At 37.3% G+C, this 21,780-nt stretch overlaps 1 protein-coding gene across 1 annotated transcript in view; it reads right to left on the bottom strand.

Moving 5' to 3' along the window:
* Positions 1-21,780, bottom strand: part of CACNA1I (calcium voltage-gated channel subunit alpha1 I) — a 3,136,920-nt gene that overhangs the window by 504,495 nt on the left and 2,610,645 nt on the right. The window contains exon 27 of the mRNA XM_044073362.1: positions 19,273-19,343. Within this exon, the coding sequence (XP_043929297.1) occupies positions 19,273-19,343 (71 nt within the window). The remainder of the gene's footprint in view (positions 1-19,272; positions 19,344-21,780) is intronic.

Here is a 21,780-nt window from a genome sequence, read left to right as displayed (position 1 = left end):
GATTGACAGACTACAATACTTTGCTAGAGATGGCCTGCATCTGTCTCACTTGAGCTTCAGGCTTCTGGCAAAGGCCCTTGCCTCCCCCCAGTGCCTTTATTAGGAAAAGTCATGAGGTCGATACTACCAACATAAAAATTTCAACAAAATGCTAATTAAAGGTCATGCTGCTAAAAGCTATGAGTCTAAACATGAAACTACACTCATTGCAAGCATTCTTAACCCTGGAAAGAAGATGCTGACATCTGTGATGTCACAGAAACCTGGCTAAAAGCTGTGGAGAGCACCCCAGCCATACCTGGTTGCTCATCCTATCATATATTCAGACCTCAAACTGTGGGCATCAAAGTCAAAGGAGGTGGAGTTTCAATATAAATTAAAGACACATACACCTCCAGGCTGGTCAAACAGTATGAGGCACAGGAGACTTTCCAGGTGCAGTTATCCATAACAAGACCCCTATTCAAATCATAGCTAGCTACAGGCCCCCAAATTTGACTCAAGATGCCCATTCCACCTGCTGGACCTCTTTGAATCTATCAAGATTCAACCCTTTACCCTGATCAAGGGTGACTTTAATTACCCAACCATAGATTGGAAAAACTACAAATGCCAGAACACAAATGCCCAGAAATTCCTCAATTTTATCAATGCAAATTCCTTGGAACAGCTAGTCGATACCTTCACAAGAGGTGATAATATCTTGGACTTGGAACTGACCAACATTAGTAACCATTGCAGCACCCCTACAGTATCATCCTCCCTGGTAAGATCCGACAATAAAGCAGTCACTTTCAAAGTCATCATCTCCCCTGACCCCCTCTATCTATGGTCAAACAAGCAACCTTCTCCAAAGCTGATTACAACCTCTTGAGGGATGGTATAAACAGTTTCACAGTCCCCTCCCCCTCTGTAGGAACTGGCACCAATGTCCAAATCTACACTAAAGTACTATAGGAGCATTTATATAGATGCATGCAATCAAGAATGCATGACGGGACAAAATCATCCTCAGCAAGGAAGAATAAACTTCTCTGGTGGACATCTGCAATAAATAAACTATAAAACAAAAGGAAAAAAATGCTGTCCAGAACCAAGAAGGAGCAGTTGCCCAATTGGAAGCAATCTGTCCTTAGCCTGAACAAGCAAATAAGAGTACTAGTGAAATCCTCTAAAGCCAACTTCAGGTTCAAATTCGCTACATCTACTAGGGACGATCATAAGGCCTTCTTCACATATGTCGGCAATCTCAAAGGAAGCACACAGATCTCTTCAGAACTGCTGGTCAAGGACACCACATAGATAAATGCTGTAGATATAGCCAATCTACTGGGTGACAGATTAACGAAAACTTCTCCCCTTTTCTGCCCATCAGTAAAAAAGGACATCCCCAGGGATTCATATTAGAACAATGAAAACCCTAAACCGCGAACACTCACAGGAGTGAAAATGATGGTGATCGAAGTTACAGCCCCCCACACCCCCCGCTAACTATATATTCTAACTCCAAGGTCACAATACAGTGAGGAAAGGGCAAATATCCTACTCGTCACTGTAACACAACTCTGCAATCCCACTTTTGATTCCCGGCATTTTCGCTCATGTGAGCATTCGCGGTTTAGGGTTTTCATTCTTCTAATATGAACCCCATCCCCAGTACCTGCCCCCACCCCTTATCTCTAGGAACAGGTCATCACTGCCCTCTCAAAGGCAAAAAATACTGCCTCCATGGGACCCGATAACATCCCAGGCTGCATCGTACATGACGTCAGGCATGAACTTGCAGCAGCATTAAGCACCCTATTCAACCAAACCCTAAGAACCGGCTTTGTCCCAGCCAAGTGGAGGACAGCCACTATCATCCCTTTGCACAAAGTTGGAGTGTCCACTGATCTGAGAAATTATAGACCCATAAGCCTAACTAGCCTTATCTGCAAGGCCATAGGTTCATAGGTTCATAGGTTAGTACTAAGCTAACTGCCCTTGCGAGCCATTTTAAGCTTAGCCAATTATCCCTTGTGAGACTCAAACCCTGCACCTTGTGTTTGTAAGGCAAACACTGTAACCATTAGGCCACCCTCCCAAGTCCCATGGAACAGATTATCATGGACCTCATTAACAGGGACACTGGCAAACTCCAAACACTCAACCCCACACAATTTGGCTTTGTCAAGGGGAGATCATGCCTGTTAAATCTGGTCAACTTCTTTGAGACAGTCACCAATGCCATGGACAAGGGGAAGATGGTGCACACCACCTACCTTGACCTGGCCAAAGCCTTTGACACTATTCCCCACTCGGGCATAATAGATAAACTCTCTCAACTATGCATCAATCCATACGTTATCAGATGGGTAGCAAACTGGCTCACTGATGGAACCCACCTAATCAAAACAGGGGAAACCAGCTCAATCAGTAGCCCCATAACGAGTGACGTACCCCAGGGATCAGTCTTGGGGCCTCTGGTATTTGGGATATACTTCAGTGAGGTGCAGGCCAAAACCAGTGGGCTATGGCTGACAAAGTTTGCAGATGACTTCAAGTTGGGTGTGGTCATCAAGTCCCAGGGGTTGTGGACATCTTTCAAGCATACCTCTCAACTGTACAAGATTTTCACAGAATGTCCTGATTTTTTCCTCATATTTTGGGTCCATTTTTCATAAAATTGTGGTATTCTGTCAAATTAGTGGCAAATCATTAAAGACTGAAGTTAGAAAATAATGACATATAGTTGAGTTTCAGACTTCATATCCTTCAGAAAATTCATGTTAATGCATAACCTGTTATCAACTTTCCAAGTTTGTAACAGCAATATTTAAAAGTTGTCCCTCTTTTTGGCACTTTGTCCTACTTTTATGTATGGCTTTATCTAGATTTCTTGCTCTAAGAGGTTGAGAGGTATGCCTCTGAGAGGGTCTCACCCAAACAAATGACAGTTGCCAAAAACATGGCCTCAAGCTAAATGCCAAAAAATGCAACATCATCCCCTTTGGGGAGAGTGATGTCCCCACATTTTATCACATTAATAACAATGTCCTAATACACAATCAGTAGTGAGGGATTTGGGCACCCAGGTTGATAACAATCTGACTTTTGACCATGATATTGTTTCCATTGTACGGAAAACTTTCTACATGGCCCACCTCATATGTTAGGGTATCTCATCTTGGGATAAAGAGGTCATAACATCCCTGTATTCTTCCATTATAAGGCCAATTACTGAGTTCAACGTGTACCTTGCAAAGCACATGCAGAAGCTGGAGAGACCACAGAGGTTTCTCACCAGGAGATCCAGTGCTTCAAACATCTACCCCACACAGATAGGCTAAAAGCCCTGTCCCTCTACTCAGTTTCATGCAGACTTCTCAGAGGTGATCTCTGTCTGGCATATAAAGCAATCTCAGACCCCGCCTTGATGGGACTGCTGCATATCTGCAAGTCAAGTTCCACTCGAGTAACCCTTACGTGCGACCTCAACCTGGTCTTTGATATCAATAGGACTTGTTAGCAGGACAGATTTGTGTCCCAGAAACTCCCCCATCTGTGGAATAGCCTCCCTCTCCATGTCAAGCAGAGTACCTCATTATCCCTTTTTAAATGCAACCTGAATAACTGAATGGGAAATAGAAAATACACCCCTGGGATTCCACCTGTGTCCCTGCTGGACAGGGGCTGTGGGTGTTGACTTGTCTAAACATGGGCTAAACTCTTGACTAGGCTTATAATGGCCTAAGGGCTAATAGCTTAATAACCTCCTATGATCCTACAACAATGAACACAGTTTGAATGACATAAGATTGAGGAAAGTATTATAGTGACATCAGGTGGGTCCATGTCCTGATGTAACAACCAAGAAGAGAGTTTTAGGTCCTCAATATCCCAGGGCTAATAAATATTTTGTAAATACTAGATGCTTTATACTGGGTTTGGGATAACTTAGATAGATTCCTCTCTGGAGGTTATATTAAAAGAGGGATACGATTAGCAGTGTTGTGAAAATCAGATGAAGATCCAAGTGTCATGTAACAAAGTCACACATGTTTTCAAAAATCAAAGCGGGGTAAGCCGCCAGGACTTTTGCAGCTGTTCAATTTGCAGTCCCCTTTAGTGTCATAACTAAAACTGATAACTATTTAATTCCTTTATTTTCCCATGAAGTATCCATTAAACAGGAGCCTTCTAAGATAAAATGAGGATTGTTCCACAAGGGAATGGCCAAGCCCCAAATCATAGGTCAATCTGCATGAATAAGGTAAATCAAGTGCCATAATTAAGATGCTTAGGGAGTGATTGTTGGAACCAACTTAAATAGGTCTATATTATATCCTTGATGCGTCAACTATTCAAACACCTAAAGGTTGACCCGTAAACAGCAAAAGCTGAAAACCGCGAACAGCCACTTCCTCTAATTTTTTCTCAGGGAAAAAATTTGCTTGGCTGGTGAACAGACAAACAAACTTTCAAACCCTAATCAAATGGGGGGTTCGTCCCCCACACCCCACCTAACTAAATATACCAACTCTGAGATAGCTCTAAATCGGAGAAAATGGCAAATTCCTGATAACAGCCAAGCAAATTATTTCTCAGTGAAAAAATTTGCGTACATGGCCAATTGCGGTTTTCAGCTTTCACTGTTTATGGGTCGACCATTAAGTGTTTGAAAAGCTGACACTTCGAGGATATACTATAGACCCACTTAAACATCAAGGTGAAGAGGAATGCAGTGGGCCGGCCTCAGTAAGGGCCCACTGGGAAAGTGTAGCATGATTTCTCTAAAATGAGATAAGAAGAAGGCTCTGGGATTCTTAAACCAGTCAAATTGGTGTTGGTGGTGGTGGGGGGGGGGGGGGTCATTGAACAGCTAAATTTATTGTTTTTTTACCATTATCCCAAATAAAGGATGACAACAATTTTTACAGTTTGAGTAGCACTGTCCGTGATATGGGGTATAGGAATGTGCCTAAATGCATAAAAAAGTAAAGGAGAAATCATACATTTTATAGCTGCAACATGTTCCATTAGAAAAATGTATAAACAATGCCAGGTGTGAACCAAAAAAAAAAAAAAAAAACTTTAGCACATAAATTGTGTTTTTATTATCTCCTAGATATCTATATGCAATTTAATACTTAAGTAAAAAGGAAAAAGTGTTAACCATCTGAAAGGAAGAGTATCTGCAGTAATGTTTAACTCTTTAGTTGAATGACTGGCAATGAAAAATCTCTGTTTTAGAGACATTAATCCTAACACCAGTTAAGCAAAAATCATTCAGGGTACTTTACACACAAGGGACATCATTTAGTGTATCAGCTGCTAGTATTATGCAGTCATCTGCAAACATCAAGACAATAGTGTTAATTCCATGAAGGGACTAACCTTGTATCAGAGGAGATTGATTAAGATATCTAGTTAAGGTTTTCACAACTAACAGGAAAACAGCTGGGGAATGTGGGCACCCCTGAAGACATCTTTAACCTAACACAAAAGGAGGAGAACGATTATTGTAAGAACACAGGCTTTATGGAAAGAATACAATGCCTGCAGTGAGTCAACAAAAGCATCAGAGAATCCCATTTTAGCTATAGCAGTCCAGATATAAGACCATCTGATAGAGTCAAAGGTCTTCTCAAACTCCACCATATTTACAGAGATAGGTTCTGGGAAAATCTTTGTGCCATGCAGGTACAACGTAAGTGTTTGTAGATTATCTGCACTATTCCTCTTCTTGACAAATGCCAGATTGAATGTTACAGATCAGAGTTGGTAGTATACCTTCCTTTCTTGAATATGATGCTTATCTGCCTATAATTCTGTGTTAAAGAACTATCTTTGCCTGGATAAGCAATGATGGCAATTGTAGAGACTGTGGAAGAAGGCTTGATGGAATTAGAAGACTGAAAGAATCTGAATAAATCATTCAGGGGGGGAAGTGAAATGTCTTGAAGAGAAGAATAAAGTTCCTTATTAAAACCATCAGGTCCATGGGCTTCTCTACCTTGAAAGAAAAGCAGTACCTGCTTAATTTTAGCCATAGAGATAAGGTGGGCACTTTAATTTTCTCAAATAAATAAATAAATAAATAAACAAATAAATAAATTAATTAATTAATATTTTTTCCTAAAATTATGATCGGGGATGTCACTAGCTTTATAGAGAGTATCATAACATTATAAAACAACGTATTAATTCCTTCAAGGGTAAAATACATCTGCTTGTGAGGAGATAAACATACACTGGATATGAGTGCATAGTTAGTCCTCAGACAAAGCTTGTAAACTAATAGCTTCAAAGACTTATTGCCTGAAGAATTTTAAGAGACTGATGTTCAGATTTACATTGTTTCACTAAAGATAGATCTCTAAATTGCTGTTTAATTTTCTCATTAATGGACTATAACAAGATTTTTTTTGCTCCTGAACAAAGATTCTTGGCTTCCAGTTTGAAAGATTCCCACCATATAATTATAGGATATTTGAAAGAAGATTCAGTGATACAAACTTCAAACCTGCTCATTAGTGTATTCTCAACTCTTTTTTAAGAATCAAGGGGTCCAGTCTGCAAGTTTTCATATTTTCATAAAAGTATTGAGGAACTAATTCGAGAGAGACTGCTTCTTGGTTAATTCTAGGAGCTGAGAATATGTTTGCAGATGTTATTGACTGGATAAACACCATAGAGATTAGAAAAATAATCTGCTCTGCTGTCAGAAAGGCCTTGAGAAGAACTAAAAGTATATACCATGTCAGAGGAGTTTAATACATGCCACACAGATGCTAAATGGTGACAACATTCTGTAGTAACTTTCTGGGATTTCAGATCTGACATCCTTAGGAAGGTTCTAGGATCTTATGTGTGCCTACCTCTGAATCACTGATCCAGCTGTAGCAGCTCTAGATGAGTCGTCTGCAGCATCACCAGAGCATCTCTATGAATAAATAGTCATTTGTGTAACTAATGAAAGCATAGAAAGTAATCAGGATGTAATGTTTGTAAAAACATTATTCATGTCAGCAAATGATACTAAAACATAGCTGGTTGTGTAATAGACAATAACAGTTCCAAAGGCTAGGGTGAAAGACAGGCAAATCTTTTTACACCTGTCAAAAGCTTTGCCATCCTTGCTGAGAGTACAGGACTAGATGCAGAGCTTTTTGTCAAGGTAAGATAGGTCAGCTACAGTTACCAAAAAGGAACTTATGAGACTGAGGTACCTTATAAAGTTTGTCTAGCTTCCTAGAAGCAGGAACCTAGCTGTCAGGAGTAGCACAAGTGGCATTAAGGCATCATCTGCGGCCCCAATGGCAGGAGGCATGGCCAGTGGTTTAAAAGTTTCTAGCTGTAAAAGGTTATATTACCTCCTTTGTATGTCAGATATTTATCTTTACTCCCAATGAAACAACTTGATTCTTCCTTATATTACTTCCTTTGTATGTCAGATATTTATTTTTACTCCCAATGAAACAACTCCCTGATTCTTCCTATACTGTAAGCACAAGAAACTTCTTCCACACAGGAAATTGAAGAAACATTTTCCTTAGATTAGGATTCAAAGTTTTGATGTGGATACACTTGGGAGATATAATCTAACCCCATCTTCTCAATATCAGTACTACTGCCAGAAGTTAAGTGGGATCTGTTTCGTTTTAAATGTGAAAAAGCTGGAGAAGTAGTGTGAATTGGGTAAAAGTCCTTAAAAACACTTTTATCAAAAGAAAAACACTAATCTCTGGATTATTTATAAGAAGTGTATGTAGAGAGGTGTTTGACCTTCTTAGTATTTTCATTTGGAGAGTCAAAAGAGAAACTCCAGGTGGACTCTGACATATGGACCTTCCCACATGTGCCAGATATGTCAGGTATGTCTTTCCTAACCAAAATCTTTTATACACCATCAGTCCTTTCTGAGTTGACCAAGCACAGTTATCTCTTCTCTGATTGAGGTCCTGTTAGACATGCTAAACTTCAGACTCTTAGTGGCTTCACAAGAAGCAGTGAAAGAGGGGTCAAAATTAGCAGATGGTCAAAAAGTACTAATATGGCCATGGTGGAGTCATCCACTGAGGACCAGAGAACAAAATATACAACAGTAGACATTACAGGAACCTCTCTCATGGCTTTTTTTTTTCTTCTTAACAATTGGATGGGAGGCATCCGAGGTACTGTCACTTAAATCCATAGTCAGTTTTGTCAGGGCTTTAAGCTGCTGGTTTTCCATATAAAGTTTCAGAGACTTATGCTGACCCATTTTCCTTTCAGTTGTAAATGTAAACATACAGAGCACAACTGAATGTTGTGATCCTCTCTTAAGCAGAAAAGACAAACTGTGCAAGAGTGTCTACATGGAATCTGTCATCCACCAGACACTTTCCCTTTCTCTTAGACATACGCAAAAATAGAAGTTTTCACAGGAATATGGAAGGTCGGTACTCCAAGAGGTACTTATCTGATGACTATCTTGAACTAGCTTACCTCAAAACCATTGAAGACACAGAAAAGACTGAGTCTTCACTGACATCTTCTATGGCAAGAATTTCCATTAATTTTGTCTTCTATACATCCTCTTTTGTAGTGGCACACTCTCTAAAGAGAAACTCTGAGTAGACTCCAACAACCAGATCTCCACATGGGTGTTAGGTACCTCTTCTCTAACTAAAATCGGTAAGGCAGCCTCAATCCCTTTTGAGATGATCAAGCAAGTGTCTCCATTATTTAAAGAAGATGTGCATAAAGTCCTGGACTTATGACGGTACTACCATCCTGAAAATACACTCTAATATCCCCAATTTTAAAACCTGATTAGGACTCAACTGAATGTTTTGCACATAGTCCAATTTCCTTATTAGATGTAGATTATAAAACAGTCATGGCAATCTATTCCACTAGAATAAAACAATTTCTTCCAATGTTGGTAAACAATGACCAGACTGGGTTTATAATGAACAGGAACGCCTCTGATAATATTAAGAGAATACCATCAATAATTGATTATACCAATAGTACATTTGATTTAGTTAATTGGCAGTACTTATTATTAGTACTGGAGGAATGTAGTTTTTCAAACAATTTCTTACAATTAATCAAACTTCTCTATGAAAACTCCTTTGCATATATTAAGATTGGCTCATATAATTCCTGGATTGGGAATACAAACATTTAAACAACAGTTGGGGGAAATAATATGAATATCAAAGGGAAACATTATATCTGCAGGTGTTTTTAACTGTATTTTATCTGGCAACGATACCAACACTAGCTGTAAAAGGAAGAAGCCTGCCTCAGTCAAGACTTTGATGGAGTTCACTGACCTATATAATATGAAAGATATAAATGAGTTTTCAGGCTCACTCTTCTTTACACATTTATAACACATGCATTGGACACAATTACAAATAGATAGAGGAGATTATGTTTTAAATGAGATCACTAGTAGAATAGATAACGTTAAAGTAATCTCTTGCCCACTGTCAGATCACAACACAGTAACATTTGAAGTTATATTGAATTCTAATAATAACATCCCAAGTAAAAGTATTCCTGCATATATAACCAATATGAAAGGAATTAAGGAGTTCTTTAATAAAGAAATTCAAACTTTAATTTAAATCAATCAGTTCCCTATTGATTTGTCGACAGCTTAGGTTGTCGAATGCGTATTCATCAAGACCTAAACGTCAAATGCTTAAAATAGTGAATGGCCACATCATCGAATTCTCTCCTCTGGAAAGAATTTGCATTGCCACTCTCAGGGATTTGCCCTTTCCTCAATGGAGAGTGGTCTCAGAGTTGGGATATTTAGTTAGGGGGTGTGGGGGGGGGCACAGCTATCCCACATCAGGGGTGTGGGGGTGAAGCTCCCAACTATGTTTGGGTGTGTTTGTTTATTTTTGTTTGCAGATGTCCATGTGAATTCTTTCCCTAGGAAAGAATTTGATGATTTGGCCATTCTCTGTTTTTTACTTTCGACGCTTACGTGCTGCTGATTTTGGATTCGACAACCTAAGCTGTCGATATTATGATACAGACACAATTAATCATATAGGTAACAACACCTGAGAGATTTTTGAATGGGACTCTTTACATGCATATATTTTTGGCAAAATTACTAGTTGGTAGAATAAACAATGGGACAAAGAATTGATGGATTTACAGGAGAAAACTGATAAGTTAAAATTAGATAGTCAAAAAGGAAATAATAACTTAAGGAAAAAATAAATAGCTTAAACAGTAAATATTTAGAAATTTTATAACAAAACTATTATAAATTTAGAAAAGATTAAAATAACTTATTATTCCATAAATCATAAATCCATGCATAAATTGGCTACTTGAACAAAATGATTGTTATATCTAAACAATATCAAAGAATTATACTCCTCTAGTAGTATAAAGAAGTTTACTGAAATAGAAGATATTTTGGATGTTTTCAGGTCTCATTTTAATAAGATTAATTAACACAAACCAATAATGGATGCACAAGATTTGATTAAAACATTTATACAAAATGCACTGAAAATAGGCTGTCAGAGGATCAAATAAAATAATTTACATGCCTACATCAATGTCTTAACTCAAAATTCAAATTAATGAATTAAAGCCCAATAAGGCACCTGAAAATTATGGTATAATACCCGAACTATACTAAATGATTACTAATGATGCTTTGAGTGTTTTGCTAGAGGTCTTTTCAATGGTTAAAGGACTTACGACGGTACTACCATCCTGAAAATGCACTCTAATATCCCCAATTTTAAAACCTGATTAGGACTCAACTGAATGTTTTTCACATAGTTCAATTTCCTTATTATATGTAGATTATAAAACAGTCATGGCAATCTATTCCACTAGACTAAAACGATTTCTTCCAATGTTGGTAAACAATGATCAGACTGGGTTTATAATGAACAGAAACGCCTCTGATAATATTAAGAGAATACCATCAATAATTGATTATACCAATAGTACATTTGATTTAGTTAATTGGCAGTACTTATTATTAGTACTGGAGGAATGTAGTTTTTCAAACAATTTCTTACAATTAATGAAACTTCTCTATGAAAACTCCTTTGCATATATTAAGATGGGCTCATATACTTCCCAATCAATCATGATTACTAAAGGTACAAAACAGGGTTGCACATTGCCCACTTAGTTTTTTGCTCTAGTTATGGAATCTTTTGCAAATTATATAAGATCAAATAAAAACATCAAAGGCATACTAATAAATAATGATTTAATCTCAAAAATACAATTATTTGCAGATGACATCCTATTAATTTTTACTGATTGCAATTCTTCTCTTATTACAGTATTCCAAGCAATAGAAACATTCAGCACTCAGTTTTAACGAGAATAAGACTAAAATACTACCTGATAATTATAATATTATTAAAATAGATAAGAAATTACATGAATACATTGTGATAGATGGTAAAATCTCTTACTTATGGATAATATTGTCTCATAATTTAAATTATATAACAACCCTTACTTATAATAACTTAAATTCCATAAAACAAACTTTTAATAAATGGAACATTTTTTTCATTATGGAAGAGTGGCTCTCCTTAATTAAAATGACTATCTTTCTAAAATTCTATATATAATACAATCCTTACCCCTCCCACTCCCCAAAAAATATAAAATAGAATAATTCTTTATTTCTGAGTTTTTTTATGATTTCCTAATGAGCATAGATTGGCTTTAAACCATCACATTAGAGATTGAACATCAGGTGGTATTGTTCTTCCAGATTTAGAATTATATTCCTTATCCTCAATAGTTAAGACAATAATTTCATGGTTAAATAACAATTATAGTGCCAAATGGAAAGATAATCAGTGAGGTATTTGGTGTAAATCCAATAATTTAATGAAATCATATCATACTAAAATAGCTGCTAATGAACTTCATTGTTTAGCAAAAGACTATTTTATAGAAAACAAAAACAAACCAGTTAATTCTTATACTAATATGATAATAACCTCCTTTAAAAATTTAATTTTCCAGAACCCTGAATATAAAGCACAGGTTTTCTTTGTTTTCACAATTGCTTATACTCAAAATATTATTAATACACTTAATTTAACAACAATGACTACATTTAAAGACAAAAAAAAACTGTTATACTGATATCAATTAGTAGACAATGGGACATTACAAAATGTTGACCATGTCATTAATAAGTTTGAGTGAAGCAAAGATAAGTGTTTAGAAATTCAAAATTGTAGACAATTAGTTGAACATAAAATTAATTTAATGCAACCAACAGTTAGAAATTATTTCCCTACACATTCATTGATTTACTCATTATTTTAATGTACCAGAATATAATTGGAAAGTGGCATCTATCTAAAATATGTAAGGCACTTAAGAAATCTACAGTATGTCACAGAGAAAGCTATTGGGATTATTTTAGACTTGTCAATAATAACTCCCCAAGTGAAGATGATGAAAAACTAATACTTCAGTCTTCAAAACAAACTACTTCATCACTAAGGTGGAGGATATTCTCTTGGAAGTTCTTAAACAGAACCTTTATCACAACACATAAAGTTGAACTGATGTATAATAAAGGCATAAGGTGCTGGAGATGTAAACTAAATGTTAAAGCTGACTGGCACATATGTTTTATGATCATCTAAAATGTAAAACATATTGGGATAATATGAATTCTCTCTTATAGTCTGTTTTTAATGATACATTTTATGCTGACCAAATCTTTTATTTTATGTAATACACCTATTCCCACTTGCGTCACAAAATAAAATATCCTAATTTATGGAGTATCTTAACATTAACAAGAAAAGTCTTCACCAAAAATTAGAAGAATCAAAAGACTCCTACTATGAGGAAATTTGTACACTCAGCAACTGAATTCTGTCATCTTGAACTTATCATGATCCAGACAAGAACATCTAGAGTCACCTCTTCATACAATATATGGTTGAAATTCAAAGAACTGCTGGATAAACAGACTTTAGTAATTAACTAACAACTACTTTTGTTACATTTCTTTTTCTGTTTAACAAGCTTTATTATATACTAGACACCATTTTAACTAGGTATTGTAGTTGTTGTTTACTATTGTTCTTTTAGATATGTATATATGTGTTATAATATTTATATTATCATATATTAATGTTTTGTTGTTAAAATTTTCAATAAAAACAATTGAGAAAAAATAAATACTGTATAAGACATCATGGTTCACAGGTTTTCCATTATGTGAAACTGCTATAGCTGAAGCAAGTTACTGAACTTTTGTCTCACATTGTTACTGTTCTAATCTGTAAAGTTAATATCATATTACTTTAATTTTATTTATTTATGTACTTTTCATATTTTATTTCAACTAACTCCTCTCTAGCTGTTATCAGTAGTTGCATATATAGCACCTCTGTTGTTTTTGTTTTTTTTCCCTAGCTTTTATATTCAACGCACTCTCTCCCCTCCTGTTTTCCCTAGGTTTTAACAGCAAAGTGTCTTCTCTCAAGACTGTGTCTACCTTTACTGATACTGCTCCAACTCCTGGAATTACTCCTGTGGTCTACTGTATAAACAGTTTACACTAAAGTATGTTCTAAGCTCATACTACAAATTAGTCTTGCTTTTTCTACGGTACAGGATACCTACATACCACTGAGACCATCCCCCCATACTCACCTGTTTAGAAACCTTGCCTCTGTCTCTCTTTGCCATCTATACATTAGTCACTACCCTAGTGTCAACTCTCTCTTAGTTAGCTATACTCTTTTTGTTTTTCTGTTTGTGGTTTCCTTTTAACTGTTTTCATCTTACTGCAGATACCTGTGTATACCTAGCTATAACATCTCTTCCTTCTCTGTCTACACCTCCCCACCTCTTCTACTTACCTGCTGGCTCTCACTGTGTGCTTCTTACTGTTTCCCTCTTGGCCTGCTGACTGTTTCTTGTGGCGACTGCCATTTCTGCCCCATCCCGCTCCATTTGCTGCCTTCCCACCCCATTCTCACCCACCCCCATATCATTTCCTTTATACCTAACCACATAATCCCTTCCACCCCTAACTCCACCTCTTCCTGTCTGCTAAAATATTCTAAACACCTTACCATCCCCTACTTATCACTTCATAGTTCAGTCTGCTGCAAATCCTCCTTCTTCCTACATATCTCCTACTTCCCCTACAGGTTGTTTCACTTAAATTTTGCTTCAGCTGTCTAACAGGTCCAACAACTTACTTTTCCTAGTACCTTACCCACTCCTCACTCCATCCCAATCCTACTTCCCCACCTTAGGCCATGGTTATTGCAACCCCCACTGTTTTCCTATTGCCTTCATTACTTCTCCTTCTCATTCTTACATCTTGTACTTCTCCATTACCACCTGTCCATAGAGATCCCACTAATCCTCATACTAACTGCTTGTCATCTCTGCAGTACTCTATTACAATCTCCTCCTCTATCTTTTTCATGAACATCCCTCTGCCTAAAATCAAAATTCTTCCCTCTCACTCTCTAGCATTTAAAACCAAGACTAAGTACTTATTTTATGACCCACTTAAATTTAAACTTTACCACCTTTATGTAGCCCTGCTTCTATCAGGAGACATACATCCAAATCCTGGACCCATCCATCACCCCACCATGCATAACTCTACCTCTCCCTACTTAAAAAAAACGCATCCTCTCCAAACCAACATATTTACTTTTAATCTATGAACATCCATAGTATTCTAAATAAAGTTAGTGAAATCTATGCCTGGATAGCCTTGCACACCCCTGATGTCATCACCCTAACAGAGACTTGGCTAATCCCCAAACTTCTGATAAAAACATTCTCCCTACTGGTTGTAATAAACTCCACATAGATACCAAAAAAACAAAAAAGGGGGTGGTGTAGCCATCCTATTCTCCAACCACCTCACCATTGCAAGTATTATGAAGCCTATCCCATCCTTTTCTCCTGCTGAACTACTTACAGCTAACCTTAAAAATCAATGACTACACCATTATCACAGTAGCACACATCTATATTCCTCCAGGAGACAACATACCTCTGCTCGGAATATTCTTTCATACTTTTATCAACTCATCCCCAATTAAACTATCCTCCTTGGGGATGTCATCATTAACTGGTTAACTCTCAGTAATCCAAACTCTAATACTCATATTAATTTATATGGCTTTACACAGCTAATCTCCCAACCTACTCATACAAACAACTCTCACACATTTTGTACTCTTATTGACTGGATACTTGTATCTAATCCTTCCAAATATCATAACCCTGAAACCCTACCAAAGACCCTGAGTGATCACTCTCCTATAAAAGTGCTTAGGTTCACTCCCCACTTCTCAAAACCTCCTAGATTTATCACTTGTCACAAACTCTCTAACTTCCATCCAGAAACCTTTAATGCCCTCCTCTCTAACGTAAATTGGAAATTCCTTACCCAACCTCCACTAGAAGAAGCAGTTCTAGCTTTCAACTCCACCTTCCTTAGCATCTTAGACTCACTTGCTCCCCCTTGCAAAGTCTGAATTAAGTCCACCATATCTCCGTGGCTTTCAAAAGCCACTGCACTTTATGATAACTAGAGACAAACTATGGAAAAAATGGTCACAAACTAAGCTCCCTGCAGACTTGCAAAAATATAAAGAACTCAGAAATCTGACAAAAACACATAAACAAAGATAAAAAGGACTTCCATAACAAACCTCCCACAGCCCTAAAATCTAATCCTAAAAAATTCTGGAACTCTATTAACCAAATATTACATCCCGGTAATCCTAGCTCCCCCAATCCATGCCCAGACAAGACATCTGAAGAAATTGCCACTATCTTTAATACCTATTTTATCAATTCAATATCTAAGCTACTGAACCTGTGTTTACTGTGGTGGTGGTGCTGCGGTATCATTGTCGCCTCACAGTTAGACACTGCCCATTCGATTCTCAGTTACAGCGTCTTCTCTGTATCGACATGCGTGAATGGGCATTCCTTTGTTGAAGGTTGTGCGTTAGGCCCGGCAAGCCAGCACGTAAAAATCTACTGCCAATAATTAGCGGACCGGAGTTCCTCTCTGGCGACCCCTAACCGGGAAAAGCCGAAAGACACAAACAAACAAATCTAAGCTACTGAACCCTAACCCAAACTCTTCTACTACTAACATCTCCAACTTTTCTGAACCTACTCCTAATACTATCTCCTCAAATACCTTCTCCCTCAAACCTGTACCTACTAGCTACATCAAAACTCTTCTCTCTAAATTAAAACCATGCTCAGCATCAGCTGACAATATTCCTTCCACTTTTCTTCTAGCAGCTGACTCTCTTGCTCCCCCTGTATCTATCCTAAATAATTGCTCTATCTCTGAATCTAAAGTCCTTTCCATCTGGAAACAATGCTACACTCTACTATACAAAAAGAAGGAAACTCCTCTGATATCTCCAACTTTATACCTATCATTATCCTCTCCCCTCTCTTTAAAGTACTAGAGAAATGTATTCATAAGCAAGTTATGCAGTATATGATACAATAAAATCTGCTTACACCCACTCACCATGGCTTCAGACACAAATATTACAGCTCTATTATCCTTCCTCAACATTGTCTCTATAGCCACGGATGACCATAAACTTATTTCTTGCTTATTCTTGGACCTCTCAAAAGCTTTCGACACTGTCTCACACTCTCTTCTGCTGCACAAACTGCATAACTTCAACTTCTCCTCTGATCCTGTTGCATGGTTCTCCAGCTACCTCATTGATAGATCTCAATCAGTGAGATGGCACTCTGCACTCTCCCCTCCTCTCCCTGTAAAAATGGATGTACCTCAAGAGTCTATCCTAGGGCATTTACTTTTTAATATCTTTACTAATCAGCTCTATACCTGCTGTCCTTAGTCATCTTTAGTGCAATACGCACATGACTCTACAGTCATCACCACAGCCAACTCTCCCTCTAAGCTCTTCTCAGCTACTCAGGCATCTTTTAACTTAGTTGAAACATGGCTCTCCAAAAAACAGCTCATACTTAACCATAAAAAAAAAGCTGTTACTCTTCCTACCTAAAACGTTCAACAATATTAAACCATCCTTCTCCATACAGTCCCTTAATAACACACCCATGCAGGTAGAATCCATCACTAAGCTCTTAGGCGTAACCATCGATGACCAGCTTAAATTTGACTTGCATTTTAATAACTGTATCAAAAAGACTCATTCAAGACTAGGGCTCCTTTACCGTAACAAGAAATTCCTTACCTCTGAAGCTAAGATTACTCTCTCTCTTAGCTACCTTCCACCCGGTCTAATGTACAATTCTCAAATTCTCACAAATCTTAACTCAGCACTGCTGACCAAACTCGAATCTACCTACAACAAGGTAGCTAGATTTGCTGCCCAGCAAACGTACAAATCCCGTTACAGTCTCTAAACACCTAAACTGGCTTAAATTACCCCACCAGCTTTTTCTCTCTCAACTCCAGATCATTCATTCAATCCTGTACCAGCCTTCCCACTGCCCAGCACTATCCCCTCTCATCTCCCATTATTCTCCCTCCAGAAATCTCCGAAGGTCTAACCAAGACCCACTACAAATCTACAAACCCAAGTCTAAATTTGTACACAGCATGTACAGCTATCACCCCACTATTGCCTGTAATAAGCTCCGACTAGAAATCAGGACCCTTACACATCCTAAACAATTTAAGACAGCCACCAAAGAGCACTTTAAAAGTCACTTTTCTTGCCACTGCATTCTCCTTCCTTAAACATCCCCTACTTCTCATACCTTAATCTACTTTCTGCCCTTAACTCACTCTTCTCACTAGCTCTCTCTGATCTTCCTTGACTACTCTTTCTACTGTCTTCTAAAATATATTAAGCAAATGACTCAGAGAAACATTCTGTTGTAATTGTCATGCCTTCATGCAACTACATCATGATAAAACTGGGTTTTTGTAACCAATTACCCCAAAAACTATATTCATCTTAGACATATTTTCTTTTTATACATCTTGAAAGGGTTTTGCTATACTCCTGATTATTGACACTGTATAACATTGTATTGGTACTTAAAGTCTTGCAATAATCCTTTAACATTGCTGTTTAATGCTAATTTATAATGAAAATTGTATACGTTGGAGATTTTCTCCCTGGGCCTCCGCTGAAAAATGTCTCTGAAGCTCAGTTGGACAATCCTGGTCAACTAATGTAAAATAAATAAATAAAATAAAATAAATATTGAGAATGCAAAGAAGTAAGAGATGCATTCCGTTCAGTTCTTCCTTCGGGGAAGGGCAGTGTAGGCTCATTTTTTCTCTTATTTTTCTAGTATTGCAGAGCATGTGTATACCCTTGTTTTGTTTTATATTGATCTGGTTTTCCTGCACTTTATGTAGTTAAATTTCAGTGTTAGTTATGATGTATTTATGTCATTTTTTTAATCTGTGCACTATTATTCAACATGTTGAGGAAGATAATTTTCAATTTTGAACAAAATGTGTGTTTTTCTAGATTGACTGAATGTTTATGCAATATTTCTGAAGTGAAAAAACACAATGGCAAATATGAAATGCTATGATAGCTTTCTGAGAAATGGAATAAAGAATAAGAATTACCACTCTAGTTGGCACTCAGTCTGGCTTTCCAAGTAGAGGTGAATTACAGTGTGAATTGTTGACATACAGGAATGATTCAGGAATATTATAATTATACAAAGCTATAATTCAGAGCTGCACTTGTAATGCAGACCAGTTCTAGTACAGATGGCATTTCATGTGCAATACTGACAGATGTCTGATGTAGATACATAGTCTAACAACTGTCACTATGCAGCAGTGTAAAAGGAAGGTGCACACAGCAACACCTTATTGCTGATCATATTGTTTTAATGCAAATATCTATGGTACTCTACAGGGTTGCTATATGATCATCAGTCATTTATTCACTGTTATTACCAAACTGTATTGCTGTTACATGTATAGCATATCGCACGTAACTGCTTGTTGCATTTTTCCCTATTTTTGTACTGCTTCTTCCAGCTCATGTCTGAAAATAGTCAATTTGCTCTCCATTTACCTGTTAATAAGTAATACAGATAGTAAATAAAATCAGCCTTCAGATACTGGGACTCAGTAGAGGTACTGGAATACTAATGACTATGAGGAGTGGTGAGCAGATGCTAACATTTTCCTGTAAATGAGAACACAATACTTAATCAACAATAATGACCTGTGCTGTCATGAACAGTAAATATTATGTCATATGCAAAACTTCACCATATTTGTACCTGCGGTAGTGCCTGCACTACAGTATCGAGTAAAGCTCTCATCCCTGTGGCCATCTTCAAAAGCTTTAGCACTAAATAGAAAGAAGGACAGTAAATTAAGAAAGAAACATCACATGTATCAATACTCATTTATTACAAGCAAGGACCAAATTATTCTTTACTGACATTTGCAGTGGTATGCTTATGTAATCATGTGACCATGCATGACGTTTCATATTGGTACACCACTAATCCTTTGTGTAGCACAATAGCACAATATACAATCTAAAAGTTGGGGAAAATGTCATTGGTATGATAAGGGTAGTTTAATAGTATTATAGTTGCAGAAAATCCAACTATATTAGAAAAATGTAGGTTTACAGTTAATGTTAACAAGATTATTTCTTAAACCATTAAAATTAAAATTAATAAAATATGCTACATAAAAGCCTACAAAGACTTGTCAGATCTTCACAAGTGGGCTTGCAGTACATGCTTGGCTGCAACAAGAATATGCCTCACCCTTCAGATATTTTGGAGTACTAATACATCACTTTATTGCCATTCAAGCTAGTATAAATGATTTCTAAGTGCATTGCATTCTGTGGTGAGCGGCATCCTGAAAAACTAACTACAAACAGAAATAAGTACAACAAAACATCACTATAACCAAAAGTTCACTTGCTGCCACATACGGAAGGAAGCTGAAAAGCAGAAAAGATTTCAATAGGTCTGTAGAAATACAAAGACAAGTTTATTACCAATTGCAGTAAAAGTTATGTTTTCATTCCAGTTAATAGAAGTACTGCATTTGTACATTACTATAAGAGAATCTCTATAGCGTAAAGCAGACAAGTTTCGCCTGGGGGGGAAGTGTGTATTTTGAGTGGCTCTGTTAGTCTCAGTGGGTACTATGATTGAACATACATGACTGCATAGTGTGCATGTATGTGTGTGTGTGTGTGTGTGTGTGTGTGTGTGTGTGTGTGTGTGTGTGTGTGTGTGTGTGTGTGTGTGTGTGTGTGTGTGGGTGGGGGTTCTGTATGACTGCTACCTGATGGGAGAGTGTGCATGTCTGTGTGCATGTATCTCTTTCTGTGGATCTTTTTCTCTTTATGTGTGAGGCTTTGACAATCTGTTCAGATTGATATATACTGGGAAGGCTGAGCAGAACCACACCACAAACTATAATAGCTCTTCCATACATAGCCTCTCCTGCCAGATAGTCACTACAATGGGAAAATTAAACTGGTTGTGTCTGTATGCATCAGTGTGTGTGTGTGTGTTATTTGCATTGCATTCTTTGTCTGCAAAGTGATAAGCAGAACAGGGAAAAGTATTTAATCTTTGGGAGCTGTGCTCTACAGCTGGTGCTCTGTGATTAAGCTGGATTTTTTTCCCACCTACTCATCCTGTCCTTGGAGTGTTCTTAAATCTAGTGTCCATTGGCTTGCCTACCTCTATTGTAAATTTGCCTTTAGAAGCTTCTCTCAACTGTGAGTTACCCCTGATCTATGACTGTTGTCTTGTGACTCTTTTGGATTTTCATTTCATCTATATAACTGTTGTGTTCTTAAAACCTGTGTCTCTTGAGTTACTCAAAAATAAATAGCATAATATTGATTTTAGAAGATACTTCCAGTCTCATCTCGTCCTCTTATACTGGTGAGAACTAGCAGTGGGGTTTAAATTAAACTAGCCTGCAATTAGCCTAGTGTACAGTGCATTGGATTTTAGTTGACTATATTATTTAGGGAGCAGTTCCCAGAAATTACTCTAATGGGTACACCAGAATTATGAAATCCAACTTACTTGTCCTGTTTGATGTTACTGTTTCATAACAGCTTTGCTTTTAGAAGCTTGAAATTTTGCATCTGGTTCTAAGTGTATTGCATTTTTTAATTAACTGCATTATTTAGGGACCAGTGCGAGAAACTGCCCTTCTGTTTGTATACTGATCTATTGAGTATTACTGTTTATTGACTGCTCTAATTTTACAGGCAGCTGTAGAAGCTAGTTCCTGGTGACTGCTTTGTGGTTTGTTCAAGTATCCTGAGCACTGCAAATGCCTGTGACTATACAAATTAGCCACATAAAGTTAGCAGTTCCATCCTAAGGATTGGTGAATATTCTATGGTTAATAACACTATCTACAATGTTCAGCACCCAGCCTCTCTGACCCTAAAATGTATCCCTGTGGTATTAACAGAGCAGAGTTAGTGCTTGCCAGTCATTCTCTAACATAAATTAATGCTATTGTGTTCGGTGCCTAGTAACTGTTCTGCAGTGTGCACAAGTGACCTGTATAGTACTACAAAGCCACCTGCTTATTATTAGGATTTGTAATTCTGCAAATTAGTTATGTGAAGATATCATCATATTGTGCAATATAGCCTAATCTCAGAGCATCTTCTTAAGTACATTACCCATAATCCCCTTTGGTTTTCGACAGTAGTCTCTCCCCAGTCCCCAAGTATTACTATCAGTCCTAGTCCTCCTTCATCCTGCAACATGGCCTAACACATTATT

This window comes from Protopterus annectens, chromosome 1.part0 (assembly GCF_019279795.1).
Source record: "Protopterus annectens isolate FY-2018-M chromosome 1.part0, PAN1.0, whole genome shotgun sequence".
Taxonomy (NCBI): domain Eukaryota; kingdom Metazoa; phylum Chordata; order Ceratodontiformes; family Protopteridae; genus Protopterus; species Protopterus annectens.
Note: the sequence above shows the minus strand (reverse complement) of the source record. Positions and strands in the feature narration are given on the sequence as shown.